Source organism: Dromiciops gliroides, chromosome 5, assembly GCF_019393635.1.
Source record: "Dromiciops gliroides isolate mDroGli1 chromosome 5, mDroGli1.pri, whole genome shotgun sequence".
NCBI lineage: Eukaryota > Metazoa > Chordata > Mammalia > Microbiotheria > Microbiotheriidae > Dromiciops > Dromiciops gliroides.
This window is the reverse complement of record NC_057865.1, coordinates 242,687,775-242,711,124: the sequence shown is the minus strand read 5'-3', so window position 1 is coordinate 242,711,124 and position 23,350 is coordinate 242,687,775. Positions and strand designations below refer to the sequence as shown.

The 23,350-nt window shown below is 40.9% G+C and overlaps 1 protein-coding gene across 2 annotated transcripts in view; it reads left to right on the top strand.

The window, feature by feature from the left end:
- PTPRB (protein tyrosine phosphatase receptor type B) overlaps positions 1 to 23,350 on the top strand; it is a 161,650-nt gene that overhangs the window by 98,501 nt on the left and 39,799 nt on the right. For both annotated transcript variants that reach the window (XM_043965208.1, XM_043965207.1), the window contains 8 exons: positions 1,179 to 1,442; positions 4,128 to 4,391; positions 6,119 to 6,388; positions 7,470 to 7,733; positions 10,392 to 10,655; positions 11,845 to 12,126; positions 19,303 to 19,581; positions 20,787 to 20,936. In XM_043965208.1, the coding sequence (XP_043821143.1) occupies positions 1,179 to 1,442; positions 4,128 to 4,391; positions 6,119 to 6,388; positions 7,470 to 7,733; positions 10,392 to 10,655; positions 11,845 to 12,126; positions 19,303 to 19,581; positions 20,787 to 20,936 (2,037 nt within the window). The remainder of the gene's footprint in view (positions 1 to 1,178; positions 1,443 to 4,127; positions 4,392 to 6,118; positions 6,389 to 7,469; positions 7,734 to 10,391; positions 10,656 to 11,844; positions 12,127 to 19,302; positions 19,582 to 20,786; positions 20,937 to 23,350) is intronic.

Here is a 23,350-nt window from a genome sequence, read left to right as displayed (position 1 = left end):
ATCTCCTTTCATGAAAATCAGCACATTTTTAATAATAGCTTACATATTGTTGTGCTTAATTGTACATGAGGAATTTTAAGTGGTAGTTTGAGGGAATCTAGATTTATTTTTGCAAGTACCCTTAGAAGGCAGCATGGATGATTGGAGAAAGTACTAGGCCTGGAATCAGGAAGACCTGGTTTCCAATCCCATCTTGTCACTCACTAGCTGAATGTCACCTAATCTCAGCCTCAGTTCATTCACCTGTGCAATGTACCTTGGAGGGTTGCTATGGGGATCAGGTGAAATAATGTATGTAAAGTGCTGCGTAAACCCTTTTAGACCAAATTTGTAATTTCCTTGGTGTGGAGATATCTCGAGTATGGAAACCCCCACCACAAATACAGATGAGAACTGTTCTATAAATTATCATTGTCCTTGAGAGTTGCCTAGGGCACTGAGAGGTCAGGGGACTTGTTCTGAGTTACTTAAATACCATTTGTGAAAGGAAAAACTTGAACCCAGTTCATCTTTACTCCAAGCTAGCTCTCTATCTACTATTTCATTGGTTCTGTCTAAAAGTGAGTTCTTGTTGCTGTTCCATTTGTGTGAATACAGTTCTTTTTTTTTTGCGGGGCAATGGGGGTTAAGTGACTTGCCCAGGGTCACACAGCTAGTAAATGTCAAGTGTCTGAGGCTGAATTTGAACTCAGGTCCTCCTGAATCCAAAGCCAGTGCTTTATCCACTGCGCCACCTAGCTGCCCCAATGAATACAGTTCTTAAATAAATTTTGCAATAACAAAAACCACTGTCATCTCTATTGAGCTTTACAAGACAATCTATAAATTTTATCTCATTTGATCCTCATGACAACCCTGGGAGGTAGGCACTATTATTATCCCCACTTTACAGATGATGAAACCAAGGCAAACAGAGAGTAAGTGATTTGGTCTAGGTTGTACAGCTAGAAAGTGTCTAAGGCAGAATTCAAACTCAGATCTTCCTGACTCAAAGGCATTCTGTACACTGAGTCACCCGGCTGCCTAGCTTCACTGTGTAATGGATTTCCTATTGGGGGGGGGGGCGGGGTATGTGAATGCTTTGAGAGATCTGTGGTTTCATCCATGTAACTATTTCCCCTACCAGTCCTTCTAGTTCTCATTGAGTCATTCTGGTATTCTCTCTCCATTCCCTCCAGTCCCAGAGTCTGTGAAGGAGCTAGCCCTTCGTAATAGGAGCACGGAAGAGCTGCATGTCACCTGGGTGCGGGCTGATGGAGATGTTGATCAGTATGAGATTCAACTTTGCTTCAATGATGTGAAGGTCCTTCCTTCCCTTCACCTTGTAAATACCGCAACTGAGTATCGGTTCACATCGCTAACCCCGGGGCGTTTGTACAAGATTCTTGTTTTGACAATCAGTGGAGATGCACAAAAGTCAGCCTTCATCGAAGGCTTAACAGGTAATTAAAAGTGCATTTCTTTATTGGGAACAGGCCAAGAGAATAGATGTGGTGTAATTACAATACATAACTGAGGTCACGGTTCCACCTTTGGAAGACAGGACAAAATGTTACTTGGGCTGAGAATCTAGCCCTTAGAGCCCAAATGATAGAAATTTCATTTTGTAATTCACTTTATCTCTTTAGCTTTAATTCAATAGAGTAAACTATAAAGGACCTTCATGAAACACAGTATTGAGTGGGGTTTCCATGGAAATAGTTAATAATGTAATCATAGAGGCACTATCTAAAGCTTAATAATCCTCCTCCAAGCTCCAGCTGTGCTATGACCTTGGCTAGTTGCTTGACTTGGGATGCATCACTTTGTCTGACTATAAAGCAAATATGAAAATAGACAATTTCACTATTGTAGTAAAATGTTTTAACAGCCTAGGAGGAAAGTGGGGTTGTGAGTGAAATGTAATATTGTCTCCCTTATGGAGAAAAGAATAACTCAAGGTCAGATTTCATCAGTAAGGGTATAGACAAAATGCCCAAGGCTGGTAGCTACTGAGTTACGAAGGTGGGGAGGATGAGAAAAAGCAGAGATAAATAGTGAGAAATTCTGTCACTTGCTCACTTTTCCCACTCCACGTCCTTTCCCAATCCCCTACAACCACAAGCTTCCCTTAGGGACACAGTTTGTTGGACCATTTATTTCAAATAAACCTACCATGTGCATTGGCATTGATATTTCTGCATTTCACCCAAAGCCCTGGCCAGAACTAAGGTCTGATGACTAGAACATGGAGGAAACATAATTGTAAAAGAATTAGGATTGAGATCAAGGTCTAGGTCAACTAAGATGCATTTAGGGACATTAATCAAAAGGAGATAAGATAAAGAAAGAAGATGATGTTTGCCCTTCACCTGACACTGAAGAAAATTCTGATTCTGGGAAGAGAGGGTAGACAAGTAGGTGGAGATCAGGGAATGAATGGGGAAAAGGGTAAAGTTTTTAATAGCATTTTTTTTCCGATTAAATGTAAAGACAATTTTTAATTGGGGGGATGGGGCAATGAGGGTTAAGTGACTTGCCCAGGGTCACACTCCTAATAAGTGTCAAGTGTCTGAGGCAGGATTTGAACTCAGGTCCTCCTGAATCCAGCGCTGGTGTTTTATCCACTGTGCCACCTAGCTGCCCCCTAAAATACTTGTTTTTAATTGAGTTTCAAATTTTCTCCCCCAACCTTCTGCTTCCTTCCCTTCCCCCTCCCTAAGATGATAAGCAATTTTGTATTGGTCATATATGTGCAATCATGTAAAAGATATTTCTGTATTAGTCATGTTATGAAAGAAGAAACAGAAAGGGTGAAATTTTAAAAAGAAAATAACTGTTCAAAGGATAGCCTTGCTGCTATCGTTTTTTTCAAATGTGCCAAAATTCTTTTATAAGCCACTAAAGGTCATTTCATTTCAAAGTTCTTCCTTTCAAAGTCCCAGTCTCTCTTTGAGTGTCAATTTGTAACCTGGTAGGGAAAACAGTGTCCTCAGCCCACTCCCAGGAAGTAATCCAACCTAAGTAATACAAGCAAAGGGTAAAATGTCATGACAAATCTTGCCAGATGATGGAGAAACTGGCATTTATCTGGAGGAAAAGGATGGGGCCCTGGGAGGCCTAAAAATAAAGGAAGTTTGCTTGCCTGAAGTAAGAATGTTTTCCAGGTAGCTGCCCTCACTTTCGAGAAACCCCCAGATCCCCCTGAACTGGCAGAAGCAACATGGCTGCTCTTGCTACTAAATATTTGAGCCCCTGACCTCTGAGTTTCTCTTCCCTCCAATGCCTCCATCTATTCATTGAGTCCAGTCTTATCCTGAAACTTCATTGCCAACATAAGAGTGGGAATAGCACAACAGAGAGAACTTGTCTAGGTGAAACAGTGGATGGGGCCCTGGCCATAGAGTCAAGAATCAAATGCTCTCTTAGACACTTACTGTGTAACCCCAGGCAAGTCATTTAATTTTTCTCAGTCTTTCTTTCTCCATCTATAAAATGGGAAGAATTCTAGCCCTTCCCTACAAGGGTTGGTGCAAGTGTCAAATGATTCAATTGGCTTAAAGAATCTTACAGAGTGTTGTTGTTGTTGTTGTTGTCCGGGTTCAAACCCCGGCTTTGGCTTCATGACCTGGGATACCCATCATGATATAGTGTGAAAGGAGAGCTGGTCTTAAATACAGGAAGATCTAGGTTCAAGTCCTGACTATGACACATACTGGCTTGTATGATCCTGGACAAAGCGTTTAACCTCTCAGCGCTCTAGGCTACACTAAGATGATAAGTTGAAGAGAACTGGTAACAGAAGTTTCATCATCTGTAAGGTCCCTTTATCACTGAATTCACAGATCCTGTCCCTGTCCCTGTCCCTATGACCTTAGACCAGTCACTTCCCTCTGGAACTCAGTATCTTGATCCCTAAAATGAAGGAATTGGACTCAATTATCTCTAAGTTCCCCTTCATCTCTAAACCTGTATGATGAAGTCAAGCAGAAAAGCCAGATTGAGCCTTCCAAACATGCTATCTTTCTTTGTGTTCCCACAATGGACCTGAGAATCTCAGGTCAAAAGACAAGCAAAAACTTTGGTTTGAAATTATCTAAGTTGTCTCTTTCAATTTTTTCTTCTTTTTTGTTTTTACTTTTCTTTAGCTCCCAGTCCTGTAAAAAATATACACGTTTCTCCTAATGGGATGACAGACAGCCTGAAAGTGAATTGGACACCTGGTGGAGGAGATGTGGATTCATACACAGTGACAGCATTTAGGCAAAATCATAAAATTGATTCACAAACCATCCCCAAGCACATCAATGAACATACATTTCACAAATTAGAAGCAGGGGAACTGTACCAAATCGTTGTGGAATCCATCAGTGGTTCCTTGAGTAACCAGGTAGAAACCCTCGGTCGAACAGGTAAGTGTCGAAATGAACAAAGGATCTAAAATATCAGCAGACCACTTATGGTGGGAAACTGGTTCACAAGGCATTCTTTAATAATCCTAAAATTTAATAAAATCACATAACATCTAGATGCACAGAAAGTAAAACTTGCAATTTAAAAATGATTTTTAAATGGATTGCAATGATAAGAATTATTCACATAGTTTCCTTCTCATATTTATCTCTTGTATTTTTTCTTATTATTGGAAATTGGATAGAAGAAATGAAAATATTAATTGTAAGAATCATGTGTTTCGGGCAGCTAGGTGGCACAGTGGATAAAGCACTGGCTTTGGATTCAGGAGGACCTGAGTTCAAATCCGACCTCAGACACTTGACACTTACTAGCTGTGTGACCCTGGGCAAGTCACTTAACCCTCATTGCCCTGCAAAAAAAAAGAAAAGAATCATGTGGTTCAATGAATAAATGAATGAATTATTAGTGCCCAAATGAATTCTGGTTATACTTTTACCTGTCAAAGATTATAGAAATTTAGGTTCTGATACTAATTCATGTTGTATAACTGTAGGTGTTTTAAAATATTCTTCTGAATTCGAGAATGATTTTCATCAAGGTAAAAATTTATATCTATTATACATACACACATCACAGCTAAAGACAAGTTAGCTAACAGTCACGATAAAGGAAGAACAAGTACCCAATTCCAGGAATTATACATCTACTTCATAGTATAGTATAGTACAGTATGTTATACTATACTATATTATATTACATTATATATTATTTAATTATGTCATACTTCTATTTTCAAGTCTATCAATTAGTTTGAAGTAAATGGTTTTTGAGATTCATTTCACCCCAATATTCAATAATTAGCTAATCTACTTATTGTTATTCATTCATTTAAACAGATTTCTGCCTTGATTAGCACCTTGCTTAAATAGAAATGTGTTTGCATTTCACAAGTTTTACCTTTCACACCTAGAAATGTCTTAAAATACTAAGAGCTCACTTGTACAACTTACCTTGAGAATAGAAATATTTACAAGAAGCAGAATTCATTCATACCCTCAAAAAATCTTAAACATTAACTTACTAATTATTCTAAACTTCATTTAGAACACAGAGATTGGGTAGAATTCTAGAGTCTCAAAAACTTTTAGGACCCAGGTTTTTCACAAGGCCTTCGGTATTCACCAGCATCATCCTCTCTTTCTTCTCTTCGATATATCAGTGGTCTAAGCTGTGTCTAGACACAGAGTGAAATGGAGAATTGAAGAAATTCTCCAGGTAATTAGGCCTAGAACCACTTTATCTAAAGCCCTTCTCATGTGTAGATACTCCACAAGATTGTTTATGGGAAAATGATTTATAACTTTAAGATATCATTTAAGCAGATAGTTACTGGGTTTTGTTTCTTTGCTCATCTAGACGAGAGCTTCTTAAACCAAATCAAATTAAATTAAATCAAAAGTTGGACTCGGGACCCCTTTTCACTCAAGACATTTTTACATGACCCTGGGTATACAGGTATATAAAATAGGAATACAACTCAAACATTGGCTGCCAAATTTTTCACAACCTCCACATTCAGGTTTCATGACCCCATATGGGGTTACAACCCATAGTTTAAGAAGCTAGGATCTAGACAGTCAAATATTTTTTCTCAATTAATCATCACGCTATAGACAATCTAACCTGATTCAGTTTCCTTCCCCTTTGTTGTTGGTATTTGCAGTGCCCGCATCTGTCCAGGGATTGTATGCAGATAATGCATACAGTAGTCACTCATTGATAGTGAATTGGCAAGGAGCAGCTGGCATGGCAGAGAGATATGACATCCTGCTTCTAAATGAGGAAGGGACCCTACTGAGCAACAAATCGGAGGTGGCTTCGGCAAAGCAACACAAATTTGAAGATTTAATACCAGGAAAGAAGTACAAGATACAAATACTAACTGTCAGTGGTGGCCTCTTCAGTGTTAGGGCTGAAACTGAAGGACGGACAGGTAATTAAAAGAGGGCAGCTATGTGTTGAAGTGGGTAGAGCATGGAGTGGGCATGGAGTCAGGAAGATTCTTCTTCTTTTATGTTTGTTTTGTTTTATTTTGTTTTGGTGGGGCAATGAGGGTTAAGTGACTTGGCCAGGGTCACACAGCTAGTAAGTGAGGAAGATTCTTCTTTGTGAGTTCAAATCTAGCCTCAGACACTTCTTACTAGTTGTGTGACCCTGGCCAAGTCATTTATTTAACCCTGTTTGCCTCAGTTTCTTTATCCATAAAATGATCTGAAGAAGAAAATAGCAAACCATTCGAGGATCTTTTCCAAGAAAACCCTAAATGGGGTCAGGAAGAGTCAAACACGACTGAAAAACTGCAATCTTTTTTTTTAATACTGGCCTCAGAGTCAGGAAGACCAGAGTTCAATTCTCTCAGTGATACATTTCTAAAATTAAAATTGTTCATGAAAGAGGCAATGTTGAGTAGTAACTAAAGAGTCAATCTTTGTGCCAGAAAGAACCAGGTTCAGGTTTAGCTTTTAAACATACTGGCTTGAGGACTCTGAGGAAGTCACTTAACCGCTCAGAGCTCTAGACAACTCTCTATAAAGACTATAAAGTGCAGAGAATGCGTTTGTGGGGGAAGATCCTCAGCTGGGAGTGCCCTCTCTCATTGAAAATTCAGGGTTCCAGTGCCTGTCACTTCTTAAACAAAACTTGGTTACAATGAGCTGATATTTTGGTTTCTGGCAACTCTTAAAAATCACCAAGGAAGGTGTAAAGGTATAGCATAGGAAGGCCAAGGGTGAGTGTTTAAAACAACCTCACGACCAAGGACACATATAACTGAAGCACTTTAGGAGACATGGACATGCAAGATATCTTTTCATGTCTTATCAGTAAAGGAAATGATCACATCTACAAGACCATTGTCTGGTTATTCAATGACTGCCACTCACTAAGGATTGGTATTAGGCTTAGGGTAGGTACCTGGCTTCCAAGCCAACTCTCTCTTCACTCCCATCACCCTGCCTCCCAATGGTTGTTTCTGACTTTAGTATTCTAAGAGTCTTTCCAATTCCCAATTCCAGTCCCAGCAGCTGTGACCAATCTGAGGATCACGGAGAATTCTACCAGCCACCTGGCATTCACCTGGACGACCTCGGAGGGTGAACTAAATTGGTACAACATCTTCCTGTACAACCCAGACAAGACACTTCAGGAGAGAGCCAAGGTGGAGCCTGGAGTTCAGTCTTGTGCTTTTCAGAATCTGATGCAAGGCAGAATGTACAAAATGGTGATTGTGACTCATAGTGGGGAGCTTTCAAATGAGTCATTTATATTTGGTAGAACAGGTAAGCACCCCCTCCCTCCCTTCTGCCAAAGCAGCAACATAGAGTAAGCAAAGTGTCAATGAATTTACCATTTCTCCATTGGCATATGCTTTAGTACTATGAAAATAGCTATTCGATGATATTGTAATATTTATGTATGTATGTATATTCAATAGAATCAATATAGAGTGTGTATATATATATATACATATATATATATATATATTTTTTTTTTTAAAGAAAGGGACACATGGGACAGCTAGGTGGCACAGTGGATAGAGCACCAGTCCTGGAGTCAGGAGTACCTGAGTTCAAATATGGCCTCAGACACTTAACACTTACTAGCTGTGTGACCCTGGGCAAGTCACTTAACCCCAATTGCCTCACTTTAAAAAAAAGAAAAGAAAAAGACACATCACTCTTTTCCCAAACTCTGAATATAAATATAATGTGACCTTTGGGGCTTGGGGGTAGGCTGAGCTGTGGTTTTATTGGCAGAAAATCTCCCAGTGAAGAAACTTCTACCAATGCTGCTCTACAGCTTAGAAATTGTCCTGGAGTTTTGCATGATTGACTGACTTGCCCTTATTTGTACAGTCAACATGTGTCTGTTGTTGTTTGTTGTTGATGATTATAAGGAGGAGGAAGAGGATGGTGGTGGTGGTGGTGGTGGTGGTGGTGGTGGTGGTGGTGGTGGTAGTGGTGGTGTCACTTTTCATGACTGAAAAAAAGTCCTGTCCAACTTTCATCAGACCCATGTGGGGTTTTCTTGGCAAAGATCCTGGAGTAGTTTGCCATTTCCTTCTCTATCTCATTTTACAGATGAGGAGACTGAGGCAAGCAGGGTTAAGTGACTTGCCCAGGGTCACACAGCTAGTTAGTATCTGAGTGCAGATTTGAACTCAGGAAGATGAGGCTTCTTGACTCCAGGCCCGGCATCCTATCCAGTGTACCACCCAGCTGCCCCATTATGTGTCAGAGAATAAACTGAAGCCCAGGTCTTCTTGGATTTGAGGCCAGGTCTCTATCAGCTACTGCATGATGTGGTAGTCCTCTTTTATATGCTGAGACAGAGACAGACACAGAGAGAGACAGAGACAGAGAGAGGTGGTAGCCTTTGTTTATATACTATTTAAATATGTAGCAGCCTTCATCTATATACTATATATATACATATACATACATATACACATACACATATAAACACACATACACACATACATTCACATATACATACACATTCACATACATTTGCACATACATATCCTGGGGTGGGACATTTTCCCAGTCTTTCAGACTGGCTGGTTGTCACTCCAGTATTTTAGTTTAAAATGATCACTGCTCTTCTCCGGAACTCTGATTCACTGTCACCAGGTTACTCCCTTCCCTTTCCCATGTACCTTCATTCCTGCTTTCCATCAGCACAGTCACAATGCAAAACAGGTGGAGAGGAGGGAAACAGAGAAGGGAGAATACAACCTGGGAAGGCCAGAGATGAGTATCTGAAACAACCCCGTGACTAAGGATCTATATGTAACTGAAAAGCTTTAGGAGACACGAGGGGGCAAGATATCTTTTCCTGTTTTATTGGAAGATCTCTATAGCCTGTAAACCAGCAAAGACTGACTACTTATGTATCCAAATTGGGGAGTATGAAAGTGGGATATGGGCCTCATCTTAGCAACAGCTGGTGGCACCATGGATAGAAGTGGGCCTGGAGTCAGGAAGACCTGGGTTCAAATCCAGCCTCAGATACTGGCGTGACCCTGGAAAAGTCACTTAACCTTTCTTTGCCTCAGTTTCCTCAATTGTAAAGTGAGGATAATAACAGGACTTACCTCACAGGATTGTTGTGAGGATCCAATAAAATAATATTTGTAAAGCACTTAGCACAGTGCCTAGAGCATAGTAAGACCTATAAAGAAGCTTATTTCCTCATCCTTCAATTATGTAGGTAACAGTTTGTACGTTGTGATTTCAGATGCTTGTAAAAGGGTCCAAAAAAAAAGTCCCCCCTCCTCCCATGGAAATTTCTCTTCTGAATTTGAAAAGGATATGGAGGTGGGTGGGAAATCATCAGGTTCCTTTGCTGAAAGATAAATGGTGGGGCTATTTTTAATTTTTAATTTTGCTCAGTTGATATACGGTTTTTATTTCGCTGAATTAACCAGATGTTTTGCTCAGAGAGAGGGAAGGCCTTTCATTTTTGTAATTAGTGATCATTAGGAAGTGTAAATGCCCCTGGGAAAGGTGACACATTCACGCTGGGGTATAAATGGCTGATGACCAGCCCTGCCCTGACTGTTGATTTCATAACAGGTTTTGATAAGGGGTCAGAGTAAAGAAAAGAGTTCAGTGATCCCTGAGTGTCTGAAGGGGCCCAGAAAGGGAAGACTGAAGAAATAAAATCAAATCTCATTTACTTGTCTCTTGGGTAGACCCTGTGTGACAATTCAGCTTGATAGGATTAAATGATTCAGATGCAGACTAAAGTCAGCGAGCCTAGGGTGTTTAGAGGTTATGACCCTACTCTTGATACACCCAAATGTACCTAAACTCCCAGATGAGGAAGAAAGATCAGCATGTCTGCCACTCAAACTAAACCTGACACTCATGCTCCCAGAAGCCTTTGTTTGTCACTGTTGTGCACTCAGCAGTAATTTTCCCTTTTTGCTTCAGTCCCAGCCCCAGTGAACAATCTCAAGGGATTCAACCAGAACACGACAGACAGCCTCTGGTTCACCTGGAGTCCTGCCCCTGGGGACCTAGATTCATATGAACTGATTCTTTATAATCCTAATGGCACCCGGAAGGAAAACTGGAAGGCAAAAGACCTCACGGAAAGACATTTCTCTAGCCTTGTTCCTGGGAGAAAGTATACTCTGAGTGTGGTGACTCATAGTGGTGACCTCACCAATACCATCAATGCCGAGAGCAGAACAGGTAAGATGCTCAGCCACCATTGTCCAGGTATCCACCTGGGCTGAGAGTGGAACAGATGAGGTGTTCACATGGCCAAAACAGAAGCAGCATATGAGACATTTGGGGGTTCTTTGGCGATAGGATTTGTGATCATATGACCATTTATAGGAATAAAGACTCTATTTGTGATTTCATTGGCTTATGGAATGCCTAGATCAGGAAGCTCCCTCTCCTAATGCAGACTGGCACCTTCTCTTCTGATCTTAGAGAATTGTCTCAGGCACTGAGAATTTGAGTGATTTACCAAGTCGGAGCAGTATGCATAAGAGGCTTCACTTGAATCCAGGTATTCCTGATGCTGAGGTCAACTCTACATACTACTCCCCACAGCCTCTCATTAAATTTTAATTTAAAACTTGACAAACAAGAAAAGCATGGGTGTGCTACTCAGAATCAACCCAGTTTCCATTTTGGCATTACAAATACTGCACAGCCTCCTGCTGACTTACCTTTCTAGACTTATTTGTCATCACTCCCCCTACAAACACTGTATTCCAGATCAGCCCACTTTCCGGAACTGAGGATGACATCTCCCATCTTAATACCTTTGCACCGGCTGTACCCCATGCCTAGAACCATCTGCTTTTTCCTCACCTCCACTGCTTGGAATTTAGCTTTCTTCAGGGTTCAGCTCCAATGCCACCTCCTATAGGAAGCCTTTCCTGATCCTCCCTCCTAGCCAGTGGTTCTTTCCCTCCTAAAATTATCTTGTACTTATTCACCTATGTAAATGTAAGCCACCCAGTAGAAAGTAAGTCACTGGAGGGAATGGTTCAATTTCTGGTCCCATAGCTCTCCTCAATAGTAAAGTCAAGCCTACTCTGCATCAGGCACTATGCTAAGTGCTGGAGATACAAAGAAAGGAATGAGACAAATTCCTGCCCTTTAGGAACTCATAAGCTAAGGAGGGAGACAACACATAAAAGGAAGCTGGTTAATATTAATAACAATATTAAATTAACATTATCAGTAATAAATTAATAATAAAATTAATGTTGATAGCTGCTTTTTGAAATAAATTAAATTTTCATTTCCTTGTCCAAGGGGACTATAATATGAGGCATAATAGGAAACCTACAAGAAAAATCATTTAGACCCAACATGTACTTTATAAAACCCACGTAATTCTTCAATTTCTTTTTCTATATAGCACCAAGGCCTCCCAGTACTTTGTCCTTTGCTGATGTGGCAAACACTTCCCTGGCCATCACATGGCGAGGTCCACCAGATTGGACAGACTATGATGACTTTGAGCTACAGTGGTTTCCAAGAGACCAACTCACCATCTTCAACCCCTACAGTAACAGAAAATCAAAGGGGCGCATTGTGTACGGTCTTCATCCAGGACGATTCTATCAATTCAGTGTCAGAACTGTCAGCGGTGAATCCTGGAGAACTTACAGCCAACCGATTTCTGGAACAGTGAGGACAAGTATGTTGTTTGGGGGAGCAGAGGTTCTTTGGGAGGCTTGGGTAGGAGGTAGAGGTGCCATTTGATCATTTCAAAGGTGCTTACTCTAAATCTTCTGTTTGGTTTATAGAGGATTGGCTTTGAATTCATGTGGAAAACAATGTGAGTTATAGACCTGTCTCTTTTTATATCTGCCATGATACTAAAAATAATCCACTCTATGCTCAGGATCCTTGAAACACTGGTATGGGCTTTGCAAAATGTTGGCATCTGCTTTCTTTAAGAGACATTTTTCTCAAATGTTTTCTTTCCATCTTTTCTTTCCACATTTTCTTTCTTTTTTCCTTTCCTTCTTTCTTTCCATCTTTTCTTTCTTTCTACCTTTTCTTTCTTTTCCATCTTTTCTTTCCTTCCTTCCTTCCTTCTTTCTTTCCACCCTTTCTTTCCAACAAAATGCTTGGTTTTTCTTATCTTTGTTTCCTGCAATGGTGGTTAATTTCATGGATTCATGAGACATGTTCAACATCATGACCCAATGGATAGGAGGCCACTCAATGCAGGGCAAAGAGGATTCTGAGTCAGAGGACCTTGGATCAAATTCCAGTGCTAGTATTTACTATCTGTGTGACCCAGGACAAGTTGCTTAACCTCTCTGGGTCTTGGTTTCCTCATCTATAAAATGAGGAAGCTGGCATCAGTGACCACTAAGGTCCCTTTCAGCTCTAAATCTGATGTTTCACTTAGTAGCTAACCTCCTGACCTGACCCTATAATACCTGGGAGTGGGGGAGAGAGACAGAGGGAGAGAGAGAGACAGAGACAGAGTCAGGGCAGCCCCTATAGAAAGTAAGTAGTGGGGGCAGCTAGGTGGCACAGTGGATAAAGCACCAGCTCTGGATTCAGGAGGACCTGAGTTCAAATCCAGCCTCAGACACTTGACACATACTAGCTGTGTGACGCTGGGCAAGTCACTTAACCCTCATTGCCCCACAGAAAAAAAGTAAGTAGTCACCTATACAATGTGTCTTATGGGACACCAAAAATTCATCTAACCACAGTGCCTGAAGGTTCTTCCTCTAGTGTTGTTACTTATGGTCCTTTTAGCATCATTCATCCATTTATGTTAACAAGGAAAATGGAGGCACAGTAATGAAAATCTTTCCATTTGTTTCCTAATCTCTGCCCTTGAGATCAGTGACTGTGTCTTATATCTCTACTGTATCCCCAGAGTATATCGCTTGCTAGGTATCGATTGTATGGTTAGCTGAGAAAGGTAAGAGTGGGATCCAGGAATTTGTTAAGAGCAGGAAGGGATGTTGGGAACATTTGCATAGAAACAAATGTATTCTTTTAATTAGACATTTTCAAGACCTTTGATCCAATAAGTATTGTAGAGTAATTTGTACAGTCAGTTCATAGTGCATTAGGGGCTGATGGCGAATGACTTTTAATGCTGGCTAGTGCTGAGGAGTGTGGGCAAAAAGCAGGCAGGGGTAAAAAGCTATAAGATAGGATTTTCCAGCTATGGTTTCAAATTCAAAAAGAAATCAGAGCTAAGCTGTACATCAGGATTTCTGCAGGCTGGACCACATATTGACTTAGAAACCCACATATTAATGTTACCTACATTCTATAGTATTAATTTATTTGTTCTGTTAAATATTTTCCAATTACACTTTAATCTGCTTTAGGAATGTTGCAAGCTGCACACTGCCCCAGGCAGTGTGTTTTGTAAGGGCCAAATTTATTATGGAAGAGTTAATTGAGTGGCTCATCATAATATTGGGATTCAGAAAATAATGAGGGACCTCTAGGTCCAAAGTTTCCTCTTTTCCAAACTGCCTTTTTAAGTTATTTCTCCCAGGCTAATGAGAAAGGAGATAAACAGCCTCTTTTCCACAAACAAACCAGGTTTTATTAATGGGGATAAAATATACAACAAAGGTGAAGTTAACAAAGGCAGGGACAAGGGAATAGGGGAAGAGAAAAATGAATAAGCCCCCTGGCTCTAGCAAAGACTGACTTAATCCCCAAACTTGCTTCCAGCTCAGCTAATTGAAGAGCTGGCCTCCTTTCTATTAACTCACCACCTGGGGTCTGTAGTTTCTATGGTAGTCAGTTGTGCAGTCTCTCTCCAGTCTGCTCTCGGAAGCTCACCAACAGGAAAAAAGAGCTCCCAGCCTTAGCGTTCTCTTTTCTACCTTTTCTCTCCCTCCCCCAAAAGGGAGGTCCTTCAAGTTACATGGCTGAGAGTGGTCCCCTTGCTGATGTCAGCAATACATTAACACATCACTCAGGGCAGCCCAGGTGTGGCCTATATCCATTCATTCCAAGTAGGTATTTAGTTGGTTTTTCAAAAAATGCTAAATCAATCAGGTGGGACCCCTGGGCATCTGCCAAATTCCATTATTTTATCACAGTTTGACACCTCCATGTTTTATAGAACAGGTTCCAGACCCAGTGTTTGGTTTTTTTTTTTAATCAGTCATCTGGATACTGGAACAGAGAACATATTCTCTTTGCAAATGATATTGTTTACGGGGGGGGGGGGTGCTAATCTAGGGGAATTGTTTTACTTCTGAGATTGTTCTGTAGAATGCAGGATGATCAAATGTGTACAGTGATGGGGGGAGGAGAGGAGGAAGGATTATAAAGGAGGAAGGATTAGAAGGGACCATAAAGGTCACTGAACCCACACCCTCATTTTATATATGAGGAAACTGAGGCACAGAGAGGTTAAGTGACTTGTCCAGACTAACACTGCTAGGAAGTGCCTAAGGCAGGATTTAAATTTAGAGGTTCCTAACTCCAAATCCAGAGTTCTATTTATTGTTCTACCCTGTCTGGGTCTAGGGGTTCATGTTTGGGAATAGAACTCAAATTTATAATTGCCTGTGTTGATGGTGGAGCAGCTAGGTGGCACAATGGCTAGAGTGCCGGACCTAGAATCAGGAAGGCTCCTCTTCCTGAGTTTGAATCTAGCTCAGAATCGAGTTCTTCTCATTTACACTAGCTGTATAGCCCTGGGCACCTAACCCTGTTTGCCTCAGTTTCTTCGTCTGTAAAATGAGCTGGAGAAGGAAATTGCAAATCACCCCAGTACCTTTCCCAAGAAAACCCTCAATGGGGTCATGAAGCGTCGGACACAACCGAACAACAACAACATTGCCAGTGGTGTTCATCCACTGTCTGTACAAATTGATTATTTAATTCAACAAGCCAGAAACTGTGTACCAATAAGTAAATACAAAATGTCATTTCCAGGGGATCTAAAACTAAGGGAATCAGGAAGGCTTGCTCCTTGAAGTAGTTGCACTTGAAGTGAATCTTGAGTGGAGACCAGGATTTCAAGAGGCAAAGACAAAGAGATGGGAGACAGAATGTCATGTATGGAGAAAAAATAAGCCAGTTTTCCTGGAACAGAGGTTGTGCGAGAGCAATTCACTTCTAACCAGTGAACCAGATCATGAAGGGCTTTAAGCATCAATAGAAGAGTTTGTATTTTATCCTTGAGTTAAGTTAGCAACTATTTTTATTAAATTTCTACTATGAAAAAAGTCATTTAAAAATCATAAAAAATAATTTCTACTATGCACCAAGCAGCATGGAGATGCACTGAAGCATCTTTCACAGGAACAGTGACATGGTCATACTTGACTTTAGGATTATGAGCATCCTCTCTCTTTCTAGAAATTTATTTTATTTTCAATTTACAGAACAAAATAAGTATTTCCATAACACAGTCCAATAAAAAAATATTTACACTTGAAACTGCAAATCTACCACATACAACTTGCTATTTCCTCCAACTAAACAACAGTTATCATGTAAATTTCTGTTTTTCCCCTTTTTCCCCCTTCCCTGCCCTACCCTGGAGATGGCTACCATTAAACACAAATAGGTATAGGTACATATATACACACACACATATATACACACCTATTTGAATGTGTATATATATATATATATATATATGTGTGTGTGTGTGTGTATGTAAAAGTATTCTACATATCCTATACATCTATTTATCAGTTTGTTCTCTGGATGCAGATAGAGTCTTTCTTCATAAGTCCTTTATTTTTAATATGCATATTTATTATAGTCAAAATGACTTAGCTGCTCAACATCATTCTTTTTTCTTTTCCTTTTTTTTTTTTGGTGGCACAATGAGGGTTAAGTGACTTGCCTAGGGTCACACAACTAGTAAGTGTCAAGTGTCTGAGGCCTGGATTTGAACTCAGATCCTCCTGAATCCAGGGCCGGTACTTTATCCACTATGCTTAAAGCACTGGATTCAGGAGGACCTGAGTTCAAATCCAGGCCTCAGACACTTGACACTTACTAGTTGTGTGACCCTAGGCAAGTCACTTAACCCTCATTGTCCCGCCAAAAAAACCAAACGAACAAAAAAATCTAGTATAGCTCTTACTGTATACAATGTTCTCTTAGTTCTGCCCATTTCATTCTTCATCATTCCGTCCAAGTCTTTCCATGCCTTTCTAAGATCATTGAGCTCATCATTTCTTATAGCACAGTAGTATTCCATCACAAACATACACCACTACTTGTTCAGCCATTCCTCAAATGATGAGATCCCAGGAGGAAAACTTACAGGAATGTCATAGCCAAATTTGAAACCCCCCAGGTTAAGGAGAAAATAATGCAAGCAACAATAAAAAAATTTAAATACTGTGGAAATACATTCAGGATTTCACAAGACCTAGGAGTTTCTACTCTAAAACACCATAGGTCTTGGAACATTATATTTCGAAGAGCAGAAGAGCTGGGTTACATCCAAGAATAATTTACCAGGCAAAGTTGAGTATAATCCAAAATGGGAAAAAAAAGTTGATGAACTGAGAGACTTTAAGGTATTTGTAACAAAAAGACCAGAACTCAATGGAAAATTCAATATAAAAGATCTGGAAGAAACATAAGGAAAACATTAAAGACTACTTATAAGGTTCTCTCTCTTCCTAGAGTCTGACATAGAAACATAGTTATATTCACAGGCAGACACATGCCCATCCAAAATGAATGCAGGCAGTCTTATATACCCAGGAGCACCAGATCAAAGATTTTGACCTAGAAAGAACCCTTAGGACCCATCAGATTTAGCCCCCTCCTTTCATAAATGAGGAAAGTGAGGTATAAATAGGCTAAGTGACTTTTCCTGGGTCATTCAGGTAATAAATATTTGAAGTAAGATTCAAAGTCAGGATTTCCTGACTCCAAGTTCAGTACACTATCAGTTCAATACCTCAGGCTACTTCTCACAGACTACTAGCATGCTCTACACACACAGGGCTTCAAGCTCTTCACTACCTGCCTGACCACAGCTGAAAAAATCAAGCATGATTGGTAGAAAATAGCGGATAATACCTCACACCCGTACCCCATAGGCAGACATAGTGATGGCAACCATTACCATCACTGGTGGTGGCAGCAACAGCAATTTAGAACCCCCATGACCTGGTTCTCACAGCTGTTCCATTTGGGAAGCAGAGAGAGGTCCAGCCTTAGCCATCTGGAGCTCTGTTAGGCCAGAGGCCCAGGGAAGATGCCAAGAAATGGTGTCAGACTAGCCTTGCTCCTCTGTCTCATGGCTCTTAATATAAATAAAAGGATTATCATCCCATCTTCTGGATAAAATGGCTGGAAATCAACCCCGATTTCTCCCTCCCCCCCAAAAAATACACACATGTTTAGTCACCATTGATATCTATAGATCAGACTATTTCAATATCTACCCATAATGAAGAACAAGCTGTCACAGAGTCAGTAGGATGACCCCATAGTTACTTCCATCTTTGTCGCACAGGTCACAAAACCTAAGAGCAGAGCAGTGACTCAGAGGAAGGGCAGCATCCAGTTAGCTGCTTGGTTCATTGCTTGAACTTATAGATGCAATTGATTTCTTTTTTTTTTTTTTTTTTAGTGAGGCAATTGGGGTTAAGTGACTTGCCCAGGGTCACACAGCTAGTAAATGTCAAGTGTCTGAGGCCAGATTTGAACTCAGGTACTCCTGAATCCAGGGCTGGTGCTCTATCCACTGCGCCATCTAGCTGCCCCAATGCCATTGATTTCTAATCAATCAGACTTAGGACACACGCAAAATAAATATTTCATTTTACAGTATACTAGCTGCAAGATAAAAAACATGTACTGCGAATGTCATTTATTTTTAAGTAATATTCTAGATCAGAAGTTCTCAAATTTGTGGTCTCAGGACCCCTTGACACAATGAAAAATTATTGAGGACCCCAAAGAGCTTTTGTTTGTGTGGGTTATATCTGGTAATATTTTCTGTATTAGAAACTAAAATGTCTTAGTATTGTTAGGGAAATTGTTTTGACCTCTCCATACCCCTGAGAGAGTCTCAGGTACCTCTAGGGGTCTCCATACCATACTTTTAAAGCCACTGATGGAGAATAATGAATCTTTATCTGTACTATATGAATCTTTATAAAATATTTTCATAATTATATTTCAAGTCAACAAACATTGATTAGGTGGCAGCTAGGTGGTGCAGTGGATAGAGCACTGGCCCTGGATTCAGGAGTACCTGAGTTCAAATTCGGCCTCAGACACTTGATACTTACTAGCTGTGTGACCCTGGGCAAGTCACTTAACTCCCATTGCCCCGCTAAAACAAACAAACAAACAAACAAACAAAAAAACAAACATCGATTAAACCTGAATCATGTGCCTCGCACTGTGCTAAATGAAGAGGATACAAAGAAAGGCAAAAAATAGTCCCTGCTCTCAAGAAGCTCACAGTCTAATGGGAGAAACAACACGCAAACATCTGGGTACAAGCAAGCTAGAGAAAGGGGAAGGTCAAGATGATCTCAGAGGGAGGACACTAAGGTTAAGAGGGACCAGGAAGGAGGCAGCTGGGTGGAACAGTGGATAGAGCACCAACCCTGAAGTGAGGAGGACCTGAATTCAAATCCAGCTTCAGACATGTACTAGTTGTGTGACCCTGGACAAGTCACTTAATTCCAATTGCCTCAAATAAAAGAGGCCCAGAAGGCTATATGATGAAGAAACTGAAATGTCAGGGATTGGGGAGGCAGCTATTTATTTGGATGGCAAGTTCAGAGCTAGTTTTGCCCAGAAGAGCTGAAAGCAAATGCCACAAACAGGAACCACCCACAACCAAGCGCTGAACCCATTCTGTTCCTTCCCCTTGCAGGGCCGGACAAGATCCAGAACCTACACTGCCGCCCGCAGAATTCCACAGCCATTGCCTGTTCCTGGATCCCTCCGGATTCTGACTTTGATGGGTACAGCATCGAGTGTAAGAAAGTGGGCACTGAGGAGGTGGAGTTCTCTCGGCGGCTGGACAGAGATAAATCCGTGCTCAATATCATGACCCTAGTGCCCCACAAGCAGTACCGTGTGTCCATCAAGGTGCAGTCCGAGGGCATGACCAGTGAGGTCGTGGAAGAAACCACAATCACGATGATTGATCGTAAGTGCTCATCTCCACAATGCCCCCCCTCCCTCAAGGTCCAAGGGAGAGCTTTTCCATTGTCCGTCAGTTTAGGTATTGGTTGTTGTCCTTTGTTCTTGAAGAGGACCAAAATGACATCACCATGGTGGGATCAAGGTATAGTGTGTTCTCCCTTAGTTGATAAGTGATGTCCCGAAGGGGAAAAGGTGAAGGGAACAAGCATTTATTAAGCACCTACAATGTGCCAAGCACATGGTGCTTGGGGCAGCGAGGTGACACAGTAGATAAAGCACTGGGCCTGGAGTCAGGAAGACCTGAGTTCCAATCTGACCTCAGGCACTTAACTAGCTGTGTGATCCTGGGCAAGTCACTTAACATGTTTACCTCAGTTTCCTCATCTGTAAAATGAGCTGGAGAAGGAAATGGAAAACCACTCCTGTATCTTTGCCAAGAAAACATCAGATGGAGCCAGGGAGTGTCAGACATGACTGAAACAACTGAATAGCAAGAAGGATCACAACATTAAGAGCCTGTCATCAGGGGCAGCTAGGTGGTGCGGTAGATAGAGCACTGGCTTTGGATTCAGGAGGACCTGAGTTCAAATCCAGCCTCAGACACTTGACACTTACTAGTTGTATGACCCTGGGCAAGTCACATAACCCTCATTGCCCCACCAAAAAAAAAGAGCCTGTAGTCTCATTATATTCCTCTCATTGAGGAAACTGGGACCCTCCGAGGCTAAGTGACTTGTCTAAGGTCACACAAGTCTGCGCTATGTTGGCCCTTCTCAATAATCTACTTTATTGCCCCTTTGGGAAGAATGAAGAGGGTAAAGCCAATATCCTAGAAGTGGAGTCTGAAGGTTTCTCTCTATAAAGCATCCTCAGGGTAAGCAAAGTAAGCAATCTTCATAGACCTGTGTGAGTTGGCACTTTGTTCAAAATACCCCTTTTGTGGATGTGATAAGAACTACAGGGTATCTAACATTCAATGAAGCAACTCCAAGGAATCCTGCTGAGGAATCACCTTTTCCATTATCTTTAATGCACTACCCGCATGTCACTTCCCCTGCCCATTTTTCTACTGGAGACGGTAGATGTTTGGTGACTGCAAACAACATAGAGATCAAAACAATTTGGGCTTGGTTGGGTTGGCTGGGATGCTTATTTCAGAGGCTGCTAGATGGAGTCCTCAGATCTTCCCTATTCCTTATCCTCATTCAGGCCCTCCTCCTCCACCTCCGCATATTCGCGTGAATAAAAAGGATGTGCTAATTAGCAAGTCTTCCATCAACTTTACCTTCAACTGCAGCTGGTTCAGCGATACCAATGGGGCCGTGAAATACTTTACAGTAGTTGTGAGAGAGGCAGATGGTAAGTTTCAGGAATTAACAATACTGCAAGACACCAAAATGCTTTTCCAGGGAGACCATAGACTCCTCTAATGATTTTTAAGGACAAGGTATTTGGGTACAACTCTTTTAGGGATGGGGGCATGGACTAAAGGACCACTCAAGGACGCTCCTGGCTCCATGATTCTATCCTTTTCCAGATTTAAAACTGAGATGTCATTGCTCACATATCTGTCCAGTTCATCCAGAAATTAAGCAAAATCCCATTGCCATAAAGGGTAGTGCATAACAAAGCTATTTCTCTATCACAGGCAATCACTGGAAATAATGTGCTTTGTTGTGCTGGTTAAAACAAATTCTTATGAATAATCCTAGGCTAAAAAAAAAGTTCCCATGATCCTTTGTTCATTTAAAGTCCCTCTCTGTGATGGATGAGTTTTAGAAGAAAAGCTCTAAATTCTTCACCCCTCTTTGCTCAGCCATTAAGCAGCAATTTTCCTTCAATGCCCTTCCCCCATCCTGACTTCAAACATCATATCAACCAGCTCCCCAGGGAAAAAAAAAACCTCTAACATCCCAAAACAATTGACTGCACACAAAAATCCAAAAGTTCAAAGAGGGAAGGGGGTAAGGGATTGTTGTAGAGTGTTCAGAATACTTCCCAATTTCCCATTTTAATCTCAGACCACTGTATACTATTAGTTAGCATTTGCTAACAACATACTATGACCCTGACACTGTGCTAAAAGCCCTGGGGAGAGAGAGAGACAGAGAGACAGAGAGGCAGAGAGACAGAGAGACAGACACAGACAGACACAGAGACACAGGGACACACAGAGACACACACAGAGAGACAGAGAAAGAGAGAGACAGACAGTGAGAGGTAGGAAGGGAGGGAGACACAGAGACACAGAGAGAGACAGAGAGGGAAACAGAGAGAGACAGAGATAAACAGAGACAGAGACAGAGAGACAGAAACAGAGAGAGACAGAGAAAGAGACAGAGACTGACTACCAGAGTACTATAGAAAATCTATTTAATCTCTACTTCCTAAGTATTTGATTTCTAGAAACATAGTATCTAGTTAAATACTTCAGAATATCCATGTGTGTACTCCCTCCTTAGGCATAGGTTGTAAACCCTTTTTGTTAGTAAATGATTTTCACGAATTTCCATAGCAATAATAATAATACTAATAATACAAATTATCACCTAATAGAGATAAACCCTCTTCTGGGGATGAGTTCTGACTGTGGCTTCCTTCAAGACTCAGTTGCAATCCCTCCTTCTATAGGAATTCCTTCCCCCTCCTTATCCCTTAATACTAGTCCCTTTGAAGTAACCTTCGATTTACACTAGATTTATCTTGTATATATGACATTTTTGCATATCATTTCCACCATTAGATTGTGAATTCCTTGAGGGCACAGACCCCCAGTTTTTACTTTTCCTTGTGTCCTTATTGCTTAGGACATAGTCAACACTTAATAAATGCTTGTTGACTAACTCAAAGCTTCTTAAATTCTGGGTTGCAACCCCATATGAGGTGGAATAACTGACTGTGGGGGTGTCAAAAAATTTGGCAACAGTAAAAGGTTATGTATACCTATTTTATATACCTATATGCCCTGGGTCACATAAAAATTTCTCCAGTGAAAAGGGGTCAAGAGTGGAAAAAAATTTAAGAAGTCCTGGATTGACTGGTCCTCGAAGGACAAAAGCTATCAATTGCTATGCCCAAAGCTTTTCCCATTTGGGCGACCCTACCAGAGCTCAATGCCACTTTCATAGTCTTTGAGAATACGCATAGCATAATAAAATACCAGTCAATAAGCAGCTATACTGTGCTAAGCACTAGAGCATGGGCTAAGCATGAGATTAGGACTTTAGTGAAGGAGCAACATACTAATTAAAACAAAATTCCACTCCCAAAATGACAACAGTCATAGGCAACATGGAGTTCTTTTGTATAGAATTAAGCAAAACACCATTAAATATAGTGTGTGGGTTTTGTTTTGTTTTGTTTTGTTTTGCTTTATACACGTCCATTTATTCATGCAATTGTTCCTGATTCTGATTTACAACAGACATAGTCACTTCACCAAAGTTGTTTTTCAAAGGGGGAAAAGTCTATCAAATATCCAGTTTTCCCTTCTGTCAAGGCTATCCTAACTCTATACTCCTTTGACATTCTTGATGCCTTTGGCCAGTGTTAAGGAAGAAAACTTCTTTGGAGAAGCCTCTTGCTACAGTGGAGAGAACATTGGATTTGCTCAGAGCCCAAACCATGCTTCCTTGCCTTATTTCTTGTTTAACCTTGGGAAAGTCATGGAACTTCTCTGAACTTTAGGCTTCTCATCTGTAAAACAAAGAGTTTGAACTAGATGACTTCAAGTTCCCTTCCAGTTCTAAATCTATGACCCTAGGGTTCTGGAA